The following is a 15,126-nucleotide window of genomic DNA, read 5'->3' as shown; positions in this document are numbered from 1 at the left end:
ATCGCTATATTAATTTTTTTATTGTGTTAATAATACCCGTGTTATTTTATTTATTTCTTTATTTTTGTGAAATGTGATGTGATAGTTTATATATTTTATTCTTATTTATAATATATTTTAATTTTTGAAATATTATTTATTATATATATATGTAGGGATTGCGTCCCAACTAGTGTGAACCAAAAAATCATTCCATGGTCACAATTGGTGGTTTGTAATACTAAGGCATTGAATTTTAAAATATTTATTTATTTCAAAGGGTTTATATCATTTTTTAACTGTGAATATATTGTCATATTTATTATCCATTTTTTCATGCTAATCACTTGATCCGCTTCTAATCATATATTTATTAAAAGAGCACAAATATCGTGTGCTACTATAGATAGTGTATTGACAAAAAAATGGAGTAAATAAATTGCAAAGAGCACCGTCCCCGATTCTTTCTACAACTATTATGGAAAATTATGATTTAGATCGGATCTGATCAAATTTGAATTAATACTCAACAATTGTATGTATTCAGTGTGTAATTTATTTTTGTAAAAAATAATCCATCACATAAAAAGTGTGGAGAATTCAATTAAATGTGATTTGGATAAAAGTTTTGGTTCTGAGCATGGTGGAAAGGCGTTGTGGAGGATGGGGGGTTGGGAGGGGAGGAAGGTGGCTGTTTGTCACTGCGCCCAATCTCCCTCTTGTCCTTTACAATCCCGATTCATATCCCAACCACTTCTCTTGGCTTTTTCCAAAGCTTACTCCAAATCATTTACATCTTCTCCTTTTTTTTCTTTTTATTATATAAAATTAAAATATAAAAAATAAATAATATGAATCACGTTATATTATTATATATCTTCCATTGAATTATTTTTTATTTTTTTACTATTCTTTTTCCATTTAATGTTACTATTTTCCATAAAGTAAATATTTTAGTGTGCTTGTCTTTGGATTAAATTAATGGGAGGTTGCTGAGATGACCTACTCTGGTTTGATCCTTGTATTATTATTTAGGGATAGTTACACCCCTTCTTTAAGATTTGATGTAATTATACATAAACTTTATAATTTGGAAAACTACATCTAATACCACCGAAATTTGCTTTTGCGTAACAAATAAGTCAATCTTCTAGTTAAAATTAAATGAATTTATTGATATTAACAAAAAAAAATTAATAAAAATTGATATTTACCATCAATTGACTAATTACTGACTTATTGCAGGTCAAATATTTTTTTTCGAAATAAACTACTATTATGGCAGAGAAAATATAACTCCTCACATGCATTAACGCGTGAAGACGTATGAGGATAATTTAGTTATAAAAAGATTTATCTGACCTGTAATAAGTCAATTAGGGGTTAATATAGATTTTTTTTGTTAATACGGTGAATTTTGACTAACGGATGAACTTATTTGTTAGACGGAACAATCCCCAGGGGTGCTAGATGCAAGAAATTTACATGTAGTTACACTAAACTTCAAGGGAGTGGAATGTAATTATTCCTATTATTTATTAAATGTAAATAGTTAATTATTGATTGGTCCGAAGGTTTTCATCATTTTTTTACCATAGCAGTAAGAGTAATCAATGAAGTTTCTTATCATTGTAATCCTCAGGTTTGAACCAATAACTATCACTAAAAAGATAAACATATCACTGAAATCCTATCAAAATATAAAACGGATCATAATCAATTATCATAATCAAATCATGAATCTACTAGCTCAGAACACAAAATTCACTTAAAACAATAACATAGATTGCACACTCTTAATCATGTTTACAAGCAATTAGGAACCAACAAAGCGTAGCTTAGTTAGTTACTTTGAAACCCCATGATCAAAAAGTCATGGATTTCACTCCCGTCAATTTATGGGTATTGAAAAATTTCAATAGTAATCATCGATTAACTAATTAGTGCATATTGATTAATTGTTCATAATTAAAATTTACAAAGCAAATATAATCGATTCACTAAAACAAAAAACTCTAGTTAGATCCAACCAACCTCTATGGAACCGCATTTAGATTGCGCACTCTTTGTAACCTGGAGTGTATTGTCTGAGCCTTGATTGATGCTTTCACACATTCACGTCAAACATCTAATTTTGCATTGGATTGAATTCAATTATTGTGCAACGCTAATCATTGGAGAAATTTCTCGTGACAACTTGTCCAAAACATGCATTTTGAACTATTGCATAATGTATAAGATAATCGTAATTGAATGAGGATCCAAGTGTGGTTGTCGGAAAAGGTTGTTATGCATTGTTGACCAATCCCGTGGGCGGAACATATGCACACAATTTCACACACTGCCCGTCAGTCTGAGTGGAGATGGGCAAAAGTACTCACTAATGTGCCAAACCTAAGGCAATGTTTCAACAACTTTCGGATTTGCTTTAGAATTTATAATCCAAAATAGCAACTCGTACGGATTAAGCTTAATCATCCCGAGCTACCTTATTAAACTCATAATGTTGAGATCTTATAATAAAATAGATCGAGAGTTTGAATTTTATTAATATGAGTGTAAATATTGGGACTACCATCGGAAAATTATAAACACACCAAATGTCCCTAATTCTTTTATTAATATAAAAACAAGCCAAGATTCAAGAATCAGGAATTTTTATTCGTGTCATTCTTACTAGGCTCCAACTTGACTTAAATTTGGGTATGGACTTAAGTTGACTGTCCAATTATTTTTAGATTTATGGTTCACTTGAGATTTATACATATATAAAAGTTTATAAATACAGTTATACATTCTTCACTCAACATGTTGACCAAGCAATTTTTGCTGCCTACTCTATTTTACGACCTTTGATATTTCTTATATATGACGGTACTAACTTAGGCATCAATGAATTATAACCAGATATTTTTCGGTGTGATTTTTATGATTTTTTGATTTATAAATATGTATATGAAGAATCAATACTGATATAAATTGATTTAGATTTTTACATATAAATATAATTTAAACGAATCTAATAATTTTGGAGACACATCAAGTGTCTGTTTATTTTAACAGTGATTTACTTGTTTATATTTTTTTAAAAATATCTTAATATAGCAAAGTTTTTAGTGAACAAAGTAATTATTACACGTGTGATCTGGATCAAACCTAAGTTCACAAGGTTTCTAATTAAAAGTGTATGTTACTGTCATGACTTAGCAAAGTGACACGATTGAGATCAAAGACTATGTCTCCTAATTTACAGGATATATAGAGACTAATAGCGATATTCCAAAGCGACCCAGGAAGCTTATAAGTTTTTTATTAATATCTTTTAAAGCATTGTGAATTATTTTGAATAATAAAATTATAAACTCTAAAGATACGATAATACAAACTGATAAACTCTTTTTTTTTTTAAAAGAAAAGAGTTATGGCTTATCTCTAAATTTAAAAAAAATATTCAATTTTATTATGGTAATTATAAAATTATTTAATACCAACATTTTCATAAGTACCATAATTTTTTTTTATCCAAACAACTAAAAAAGTTGTTTTTGAAATAAAATGTAATGTTTTATAAACTAAAGAAATGATCTTTTTTGAAAAATAAACATACAAACAAGTGTGGAGCATCAAAATCAGAGACATTGGATTTGTTGTGGAGTGGAGTGATGAAGATGTGGTTAAGTTTCCTAAATTAATAATCTCCAACATAAATTAAGAGTGGGTTTAAGAAACACAAAATTTGCCATTTTGGGCTGATCAATTGATGTTCTAAGTCCAATATTGGGGGCCCCATGTTTTTGTCATCATCCCACTTTCATCACATCGATTAAGGAGATTTTAGTAAATTGGTGTTTTCTTAACTAGATAAAATTTGGCCTAAACATGGTATGTCCGAGATGAGGAGGAGGAGAGATGATGCCATGGTCTTCCGTTGAACTACTTTGTCTCTCTCTCTCTCTCTCTGAGGCATTCATTATTAATTCAAGTATTTATCACTTTTTTGTTTTCCAAGTACCAATCTTGGTATGCTTGCTACTTGCTTCTCCTCAACTTCACATACAAATAAAATAGAAAAGGAAAAATTATCGGTGAACTGAACTCTTCCTTAAGCTGCGCCTTTTCTCTCTCTCTCTCTGTCTTGATATTTTTTCATTGCTAGAAAGTTGCTTGAAATGAACTCATGCTCTTGTGTGGGGTTACTACTGCTATAAACTTGTTGGCTTTACATGAGAAATGGATTTTGGGGTGGTGAGCCACAAGCAAACCTCTCCTAAAGCACCTAGTCTGGGTTCAGCTGAGCCCAGAGATGAAAAGGGTCATGGATCTGTGAATCTCAAGCACCAAAGATCTGGGCTTCCCGACGACAACTGGAGGCTACCCAAAATGCCGAGGCCTGGTGAAGTTGATTTCTCTTCCAAGAAGCCTACTGAGAGTTTTGCTGCTTTTGGGAGATCCAATCTGTGGCCACCAACGCTGGATGATGGCCAGAAGATGCTTTCTTTTTCCTCTTCTGAGCAACTCCCCACTGATGGAACTGGTGGTGGTTCCAGCAAAAGTATAGCATTTTCTATTTGCCCAGAGGAGCAGCATCATGCCAGAACTGGAGGTATATGTGTTGATATAAAAATACTTGCTTTATCGTTGAAGGAAGTTTATCTTTTTCTCTTTGTTTTCTTTTCTTTGCCCTATACGCTTCTCCTTTCGGCCTTTTTCTTTTTTGTTTTGTTGAAAATGTGAATTTTCAATTCAATTTGTTAATGGGTTTTTCAGAAGATGGTGATGTTGTTTTCAAGAAGTCCTGTTCTTAACTATTACTTTGAGATTTGGTTGTGCAATGTGATGATGGTACTTATTTGCATTGCCATAAAGATGGGGACTATCTGTTCTAGTTTGTGCGTGGCGTTATCTCCTTGTACTGGGTTGTCGGGTAGAGGGTGTTTTCGTGCACAACTGATTAAGAATTTTCTGAGTCTTGTCAAGAAAAAGAATAGGTTTTCAGTTCTTGGTAGCAAGTACTGTGAACAAATGAATGAATGAGAATTAAAAGATTTGGTATTTATGTTCTCTGTGTTGCTAAATGCTGCACAGGAAAATGAGTTATTGTGGGCATCATATGCCACCACTAACACAATAACAAGCAGTGGTAGCTTTTTATTTCTCACTTTTGCTTTCCATATGAGGCGTTGGTCTAATTCCTTCCAATCGGCCTCGTGTTTTATCTGATTTACCAGGTATCTTTAGTATGAAGTGCACATGTGTATCTATATGCATGTATACTTTTGATCTCTATCTTTTCTGATATACACTGGAGTTTATGTTTAAAGAGAAATGTCCAACTCCCGTCTTTCTTTGCTTTTACTTCAGGCGGCGGGCTAAGTGGAGGCGTAAGTGGGGCTTTTGCCAGAGTGAGAGGGCCATTTACTCCCTCCCAATGGATGGAATTGGAGCATCAGGCTTTGATCTATAAACACATTGTGGCCAATGTACCTGTTCCTTCCAACTTACTTCTGCCTCTCAAGAGATCCCTCTACTCATATGGATCACCTGGATCATATGCCTCCAATTTTTGTAAGCTTCTTTGATTTACCTGATTGTGATCCACCATTGGAATATTTAGTTTGTAATTTAATTATGATAATCGTTCTTTCTTGCTGTTTATATTGATTTCCTTTTTGTTGTACATATTTCCGACAAGTTCTCTGATATTTCCATAAAGAAAAAATTGTTCACTTATGGCTTGTTGCATGGTTTTTGAGCTTTTGACATGTTAGCTGTTCTCTATTTCTTATTTGTTTTTCTTTTCGCTTTGGGTATGCAGTGGGGTGGGGTCCTTTCCATCTAGGTTTCTCCAGCAGTAATGATCCTGAGCCAGGTAGGTGTAGGAGGACAGATGGAAAGAAGTGGCGTTGCTCGAGAGATGCCGTTCCTGATCAGAAATACTGTGAAAGGCACATCAATAGGGGCCGTCACCGTTCAAGAAAGCCTGTGGAAGGCCACACTGGCCATGCTGTCTCTGGATCCACTACTTCAAAGGTGGCACCGATTGCTTCTTCCTCTTCAGCATCAGTGATTTCCAGCAGCAGCACATCCAACAGCCTTAGTGCAATGCAGCATCAATTTGCTTCTGTGCAGCCAAGTACTGCCAGTGCTTCTACTGATCATCTTGCTAGCAGGTGAATGATCTACTGCATATCTCAGTTTTTTTCAATTTCCCCGCATATTATCAGTTAATTTTTTAAAGACAAATTCACGAATATGCGTTCAGTACTGTTCTTCTCTTTATTTTGAAGTGGACCCTCATTTGGTATGATTTCGCGACGGCAACTACTTTTAGCAATTAAAGCTGAGACTTGTTCAGTCGTCGTTATCTATGTAAAATACTAGTAGTGTTGGCTTTTAGCGAGTATTAGGTACAAAAGCGTGGGAATGTATTCGCACATAGGTGCACACATGTAAATTAACACAGTTAATTTTACTTCTGTCTTTCTTCTGTTTCTTTTTTGTCTAAACGACATTGATTGTATTGCAGATCACAAGGATTTCAAGGCCTCTCCTTGATCCCTCCACCAATCAATCTGAAGTCTAAAGATGCGCCATTCTCGATCCAAAAGCCACACTTGCCATTTGAAGAATCATCTCACTCGGAGTTTGGACTTGTCTCCTCAGATTCCCTTCTGAACCCTTCCGAAAGAATCTCCTACATGAATGCTAATAACTCCGGTTCTTTCTTGCGGTTCGATGTCAAAGAAGCAAACAATCAACATCCAGTTCACCACTTTATTGATGATTGGCCAAAGGATCAGGGTGATCGTAGCTCAGGCCCCTGGTCGGAAGAGGTGAAATCAGACTGGACCCAGCTCTCTATGTCAATCCCTGTGACACAAGATTTTTCATCATCCTCTAGTTCTCCTGCACAAGAGAAATCTACAATGTCGACGCTAAGGCTATCTCACGAGCTTGACCCGATTCATATGAGCCTGGGCGTGAGTCATGATCTTGGCGAACCACTTCAAAAGCAACCATCATGGTTGCCAGTTGCGTGGGGGAACTCGATGGGCGGGCCATTAGGAGAGGTGTTGACCAGCACGACTACCGTTGCAGGAGTGGGCGAGAGCTTCTCATCTGTGAAAGCCTGGAAGAGCAGCCCTGAGTTGGGTTCTTCTCCCACCGGCGTTCTGCAGAAAACCACCTTTGTTTCTCTTTCTAACAGCAGTTCTGGAAGCAGTCCACCCAGCGGTGACAACAAGAAGGCGCCTGAAAATGCTACTCTTTGCAGTGATTTGCTCGGTTCGGCGCTTGTAAGTTCTGCGGCTATTCCATCTCTGTAGGTGATTCGGCAGAAGCGACAAAGCTAAGCAGAAAACTTAGAGCTGACAAAACAATTGCAGAGGTGACTAAGGAGGTAATAGAAAGAGGTTTTCCTGATGTTTTATTGTGTTAAATTGAATTCTGTGTTTTCTTTGATCTTCTTCTCATCTTCGAACAAGGGCTGAACCTATTACTGCTTTGTGACTTTCTTTGTTGTATTCCATTATCCTTTAATCTTTTAACTGCCATCTCGACTCGAGGATATATGTATCCGTCCATGTGTAATTTTAGTTTCTTACAGCAGCTGCCCCAGTACCATAAAATGCACAGTAGCTCCCTCGCTACGGAAGATTGTTATCCGAACTAAATTTGGTCACACTTAATTACCAACGCTTGAACAAATCACGTTGAAAGTGGTGTTGTATTTATAATGCCGCTTGTCAATTAGATGACAAGCATATTATACTCGCAATCTAGCCGGCCTTCTCCAGCTAGAGTTTCCTGCCCCAACTCATATGCAGATATGGATATGGATATGGGAAGTTAGATTCATTACATTGAACTTGCCATCACCCTCCACTTGTCATAAAATTTGAACTCGCCATAGCCATACATATATGACAACACTGCCAAGAAATAGACTTTTGATTTATGGAGGATGTTTGACCTTCAGTTTTCGTTTCTGTACTTAAAAACCCACTGTTTTAATTCCTTGTAGAATCTTGTTAAACTCCGCGCAGGAACCATTACCCCCTTTTTTAACTCAATTCTTGTCAAAGAATGGTAAAGATGAGATCATCGTATTAGTTGAATTGTACTCACGTGTTGTGGATATGTAAAATGAAAAGATAATATAAGCCTCGCACGTCTAGGTGGGGGTGGTTCTAAACAAAATTTTTATATACAGTAAAACCTCTATAAATTAATAATCTTGGGACCATGAAATTTTATTAATTTAGAGAGATATTAATTTATCGATAAATTAATATTTTATTAATTAAAAGAGAGACTTTTTAAATTCAGCAAATTTAGTACATATGTATTGAAAATAAATAAATTCATATATGTTTCATTGATTATATTCATGCAGCAATTAACTATTATATCCATAGACACATGTATCAATTCATTGGAATTACTTATATGTTTACATTAATTCGTTGCACTTAAATAACTATTATAACCAATTAAATATATTCATGCATGATGAATGAAACATATACTACATAAATCTCAATATGATAATAAAATAATTAATAACACCCAACCATGTCTTCTCATCTAAAAGGCATTGCAAAATCATCCATGAATGATCAAATGCGTAAAGCATTATAGATTTCATATTTTAGTAAATTATCATAATATTTATAATTGTAATAATTATGAATTATTAATTTAGAGTTTTAATGGGACCTAATATTTATAAAGGAATTTTCTGAAAAATTATTATTTTATTATCTTATCGAATTTGATGATTTTTTACAAAGGCCCAAGTCGGGACCGGAGGATTTTATTATTTTAGAGAGTTTATTAATTTATAGAGTATTAATTTATAGAGGTTTTACTGTAATTTGGTTGAATCCAACCAATCAAAAAATAAGTATAATTGATATCAATCACACGAACTTATCATTTAATTAATTTAAATATGACTAAATTAAATTTGAATTAGAATTTCATTGGTCCCAGAGCGGATCAGGACGGGTTTTTAGATTTTGTAAAAATTAGACTAGGCAGGTCTCGGATGCAAAACCTGTCTAATTGTCATTCCTAATTTCTTCCATGTGGTAAGATCAATAGATAATAGTCAATTACACACAGATATTTCTTCACCACAGTAATCATGTGATAATTAATAAAGCGCGCGTGACTAAGTTTATTTATGTGCTTGCCAACACTTATTCATTGGATAAAAATTAAGACAAAAATTTAAAATGATATACGTTATTCTAACTTTTAAAGTAATTGAAATAAATACATTCATATAGCTAATGAACATTTTAATGATAACTATTATTTAATTGTATAGACAAATTGAAAAATCGAGATAATATTACCTTATATTTTATTTAAAAAACAAAAACTAGAGTTTTATGATTTTATTATTTAAGCGGCTAAAACCCTTTTCTTGCCATCCATATTATCATCACAAAAATAAGTTCAACTATAATATTTATTCACACAATAAATAAATAAAAATCTAAGAAAAACTAATAGGATCTTCCAAAACAAACACTAAAATCAACAAGTATTCATAAATTTTAAAATAATTATGTCAAATCGTAAAAAAAATCATTCTAAATTACCCTATTATGTAACATCTTAAAAATATTTCAAAACCACATTTTTTTTAAAAGAAAAACAAAAAATTATCAAAGGATTCTTCTTGCACAAAGATTCCTTCCTTCCACACACCATCAGAACTACGGCAGGTTTGATGGCATAATTCTGATAATGTTGAGAAGTTAGATACCAAAATTGCCTTTTTACAACAACTCTTGAGAGCTCTATTATAAGCTGTTTCGAAGCTCCGACGGTGATCCATTTTTGTGAAAGAAACAACATTAACTCACAACTTCCTCGGAAGCAATCGAGTCTCTGACCAAAATGCAAAACGTGCCCAAACAGACATAACAAAGATACCAATGATTTATGCGACGGAGATAAAAACCAGAAAATCAACTATCGACAGCAGGCTCCGACTGAAAATCCTCAAGTTGCAGGGAATCAGCCGGAGGTCAAAGTTGAAAAAGCAGGGGGATTGCTCAGATTCTATGGGTGTTAAACAGAGTCTCTCATGCCTTTAGCATTCAGAACGAGGAATTATAACTTATAATCATCGCAGCTTCCCCTCCTTCTACAAAAGCCGAAAATTAAAGAGAAAGAAAACGAAAAATCAAAAGAAAAAAAAAAACAAAAACATGAGGGTAAGAATGCAATGAGGAGGCTCAGACACGCATAAATGTCATCAAAATGAAAGGTCCGTAACTCAGCATCGAGAAATGATTGATGTCTTCATCGCCTTCTTCTCATAACATCTTAACCGATAATGTAAAAATACTGAGAAACTGTAGAAATGGTTTTTGGCAGAATTAGCAGACATCATCATCTGTAATGAATCTGTATGGGAGAAATGCTGAAAACTCCTGTTCCATTTCAGCGTAGAGCTGCGGAGGTTTTCTTGTCCTGAATTTAGGTTTAGGGTTAGCTTTATTTTGGACCGCGCCTCACGGTTTGCTTTGGGCCCAAATTTATTTTGAGCCCAAGGTTCAATTGTGGCCCGTTGTATTTTAAAGCCCGCTATTGTTATTCAGCATTTATGTTGTCAAATCAAACTTGATCAAATTGAGTCAATATACTAATCATATGAATGGTCAATCCTTTTGAAACTTATATCAATTGTATTAGTTCAAGTTTGATTAGACTCAATTTAACTAAAAATTCTCGTAATTTCCACTTTAATAATCCTATACATTTGTTGTATCCATTAGAAAAGAATAGAAATGATTGTCCTTACCTAAACAGATGTCTCGTCAGTGCGACTAAAATACTTTATTGTGTTGTAAACAAGTTATTAAAACAACTAGTTCTGGGTGTCAACTTTGGTAGGTTGGGAGGTTTAGGTTTTACAATTAAGAGGTTGTGAATTTGAGTCGTATAAATATAAGTATTTTAATATATATTAATTTTAGTAGTAATATAGTGTTGTTTTGTTTAATTTAAATTTATTATTTGATTTAAAAATATTGATGGATTAAATGTTATAATAGTAATATGTCTATGGATTTAAAATAATATATATTATCTAAAGAAAAAAAAAAAAAAAAAGAACTTGGCGGGTGGTGTTCCATCAATCATGTCCAGATTTTGAGCTAAATTAACCCAAAACATTGCAAGTACTAACTCTCTCCCTGCTTTCTCTTTCGTGTTTCACCACTCATCATCAACATTATTCTTTTCTTAAATCACAATCCAAATCATTGTTGTCATTTCTCTGTCTTTCCATAATTGACATAACTAAAACGCTAAGGACGACTAGCATAATAATTTTTCATCATCAATTCCAATATTTTGTCTCGATTCAGGGTTCCAATTATGTAGAAGACCTGAAAAAAACTCTATGTCTTGAAACTCAATCATAATTTTAATTTACTGGCAGTAATTAATCACATATACATGACAATATTTCTCTTCCTAATAATATACTCACTTTTGTCCTAATTATGTGCTCCACTCCCGACCTCGACATATTAACTCATTCCAACCTAAGTTTAGTTTCTCATGTAAAATGATGAAATTTCCCTTTTAGAACATCTGGGACAGCATCCATTTCACCAACCCTCAGTCATCCACCAAATATATTTACAATAAAGCTGTTAAAAATTCATCTATATGTCTCATTGTCAATGTATTATTACCAATGTATATACAACTTTCTGACTAGATGATCCTATTTGAACATTCTCTTCACTTGCAAAGACATCACAGGTACTCCACCTTTCTTCTCAACTTCATGTCCATTTCTCTCTCAATTAACTGAAAATATATAGCACAACTGATCAGACACGCACATTGCCGCCGTCCTAGTTCCATCATTCATAATGTCATAAAAATTCGTTAGCAGACACTATATATATATATATATATATGCTGACGAGCAATGAGCCACCGAAAGATACGTTCGCACGGGTCCGTGCCGTTTTCGTGGGAAGAAAAGCCTGGAGTTCCCAAATTCAACCACCAAAAGTCCTCCTCAGATATCATGAGCTTAAATGCTCTCCAAATCATGCAGCCTGTGCCTGATAATTTCAGCAGCTCCATCAGTATTCCACCGCCTCCATGCACGTCTCAACCCCCACGAAGGAGCTACTCCGGCAAGGTCTCTTGGTTGCATGATGATCCGTTCATTGCAGCCTTAAAGTCTTGCACGAAAAGTGTTACCAACGACAGACGAAGCGAGGGATTAAGGCAGAAAGGCAATGAGTCCAAGAGGAATAGTTATAGCAAGAGTAGTCTGTTTTCGTGCAAGGAGTCTTGTAATGTTGAGAGTGATCATTTGGTGAAGCTGTCCAAGTTTCCTCCTATTCCTAAGGAGAGATACAGCCGCAGATCGTTTGTTAAGAGCTCAGAGTAAGTACATGTGTGATAACGTGAAGTAGAGTGGTGAAGATAGGCACTGGTATATATATGTAGAGTACGTCGGACTATGTTTAGTTAGGAGTTGGGAATTGTCGAAAATGCTTACCAAAAAATCACGTTTCACCGAACTAAATCAGTTACGAAGTAAATGTACTATATATATTGTGCATAATTACAATTACCTCTTTGTTGTTTGAAAAATTATAAATACCCTCTGATATTTGATGAAATTATTTAATTTTTGGATGAAAGTATGAAATTATCAACTTTGCTCTTACTGTATATATTTTTTTTTATCTTTTTTAATTAGAAACTTATAAAAAAATCAAACGGGATGGATGAAAAAATTTTAAAGATTATAAAAAAATATCCACTTACTCGATATTTTTTTAAAAAAAATAAAATCAAAGTATAATTTTCAGTTCACAGTCAGTTCACCATAAAAAATGGATGGACACCTAACGGATTGGACTGATTGTTAGGTGACAGTTAAAATTAGGGGGATTCAGTAACTTTTCAAACAATGATGGAGTATTCGTAATTATACCAAACCCTATAGGAGGTCGTTGTAATTTACTTTTTCCGAAACTATATACTAACAACACTACAGGTGTATTGCACTTGTCATAAAATTGATTCATCAAGTTAGACCAAATTTAATGTTGGTTATAATTTCCAGAATTGAATATAATCCGATAGGTTTGATTAGTGGTTTTGATGAGTTTCTGCAACTATAGAGTTTTCTAAAATTTAAGCAATTGAATCCAATCATTAACTATTTGAAAGGAATTATACGGAATTCATGATGCTTAATTTGTTACTTATGGAAATCTCATATCTGTACATGACATTTTCTTTTTACGGATTTAAAAATATTAAATAGTCTGAATTACGTGGTATCAGTAACATAATCAAATATATATATATATACCTGATTCGTATTGGGACATGTATGCATGCCTTTTAATTTATATATAGTATGAATTTTGTACCTAGTTAGCTACTTAGGATTCTGATACACGAAAAATCATAACTGTCGAGTCTTTTTTTTATAATTTAAATTCGAAGAAAAGGAAAGACACACTGTCAGTGCAGCTTTAGTCCTCAGGATTTTGTGAGTCTAAATCAAAGAGTAGAAAGCGAGTGAAAAAGAAGATCATATAATTAAGAGCTGAATAGGAATAATTAAAGATGTGTTAAGGGTAGCTGTCAATACCAAACTCTCTCCGGACGTCAAGACAGCGGACCGCCCAAACAAACCTTAACACATTATTCTGCAATAATTGATGATTTAATCATTCTACCTACCGGGTATTGTTTGTCTGCTTTGATTGACAAGTTATCATAGTGACATATTATCTTAAATAAAATATATGGAAAATTGAGAAATAAAATATAAAGTGCGACGAGCATTTTTTGTTAATAAATGCATATTTATTCAAAAACAAAATGATTATTTCTTATATCAGTGATATTTTATTCATGTACATTCCAAACTAAGGAAATTTGTTTTAAAAAAATATCAATTAATCAATTATTTATTTTATTTCTTATTTCATATAATTAAATAAAAATAATAAAAATTTAAATTGTATAACGATATCAAGTGTGGTTGAATAGCTAGTATATATAAAACTATGTATGAGGGCATCTTTAATAATCCCTTTATTCCAAAGATGGTGCAGTCTAGTAATCTAAGTCGGAATATAGAAAAAGAATTAGTTATCAGGATTTAAATTGTAGATATACTCTTTTTTAAGGGTTAATACATTTTACCTTCTCGTATTAATAGAAAAGTGCGGAAAAATCTTTATGAAAAAATTGTATTTAGTGTTATAAGGGGGTAAATTGCACTTTATCTTTTCATAGGGTTTTTTTTTTTTTTTTGTATTTTTTCATTAACATAGGAGATAAAATTGTATTTTAACCCTTTTTTCTAATTATATGTAACAAATTATTGTATTGCAGATGAGAATCAAATGCGGTTAATTATAAATATATATATATATATAATTCGTCAGAAAATATTGATAGAGGGTTCATGTCTATGATGCATAGACACGGACACGATGACATAAAAAATATAAAAATATTAGAAAACGACACAACACTGACACGGGTAATATAATACGTTTTTATTATATATATTCTTAATTTTTCATAAAATTAAAATATGCAATATGAAAAATATTAAGATAAAACATAAAATAAGCATGTCTTACATCTACATTAATCAGATGTGGCTTCAAAAATATACATAATTAGTTTATTTTAAAAAAATACAATAAAAAATTTCTAATAATTTAAATTAGTTAAATTATCGTGAACATCTCTCCATTTTTTTAGTAATTTCATCATAATATTTTTATTTTAAGAGGAATGATTTAATTTTTTTTCTTTTTTTTATTAAACCTAAAATTCATTTTTTTCTTAAAGATAGTTTTGAAAATTATAAAAAAAAATATCGAGACATGTTCAAAATGTGTCCGATGCTATGTTCTTTTTTCTTTATTAATTTTCGGAGACGTCACGAGCGGTATCTATATCTGACACATATTAAGCACTGCATCAAATAATTTTTAGAAGTGTTTGTACATTCCAGGTTCATGTATATGACCTATCCATAAGTACTTTTATTTAGTTGCCCACTAATACAGAAGGCAGAAGCCGTTGACCATTTAGCGTAGCTTAACATAATCATTA

General features: G+C 32.9%; 2 protein-coding genes across 2 annotated transcripts; both read left to right on the top strand.

The window, feature by feature from the left end:
* LOC105177844 (growth-regulating factor 1) lies at positions 3,878 to 7,569 on the top strand. The gene is made up of 4 exons (XM_011101109.2): positions 3,878 to 4,582; positions 5,341 to 5,544; positions 5,795 to 6,149; positions 6,506 to 7,569. The coding sequence occupies exons 1-4, from the start codon at positions 4,210 to 4,212 to the stop codon at positions 7,302 to 7,304; spliced, it is 1,731 nt and encodes a 576-aa protein (XP_011099411.1). The 5' UTR covers positions 3,878 to 4,209; the 3' UTR covers positions 7,305 to 7,569.
* Positions 11,945 to 12,418, top strand: LOC105178329. The gene has a single exon (XM_011101795.1). The coding sequence runs from the start codon at positions 11,945 to 11,947 to the stop codon at positions 12,416 to 12,418; it is 474 nt and encodes a 157-aa protein (XP_011100097.1).

Source organism: Sesamum indicum, linkage group LG15 (assembly GCF_000512975.1).
Source record: "Sesamum indicum cultivar Zhongzhi No. 13 linkage group LG15, S_indicum_v1.0, whole genome shotgun sequence".
Lineage (NCBI taxonomy): Eukaryota > Viridiplantae > Streptophyta > Magnoliopsida > Lamiales > Pedaliaceae > Sesamum > Sesamum indicum.
The sequence above is the reverse complement of the archived record's forward strand: the minus strand, read 5'-3'. Positions and strand labels throughout refer to the sequence as shown.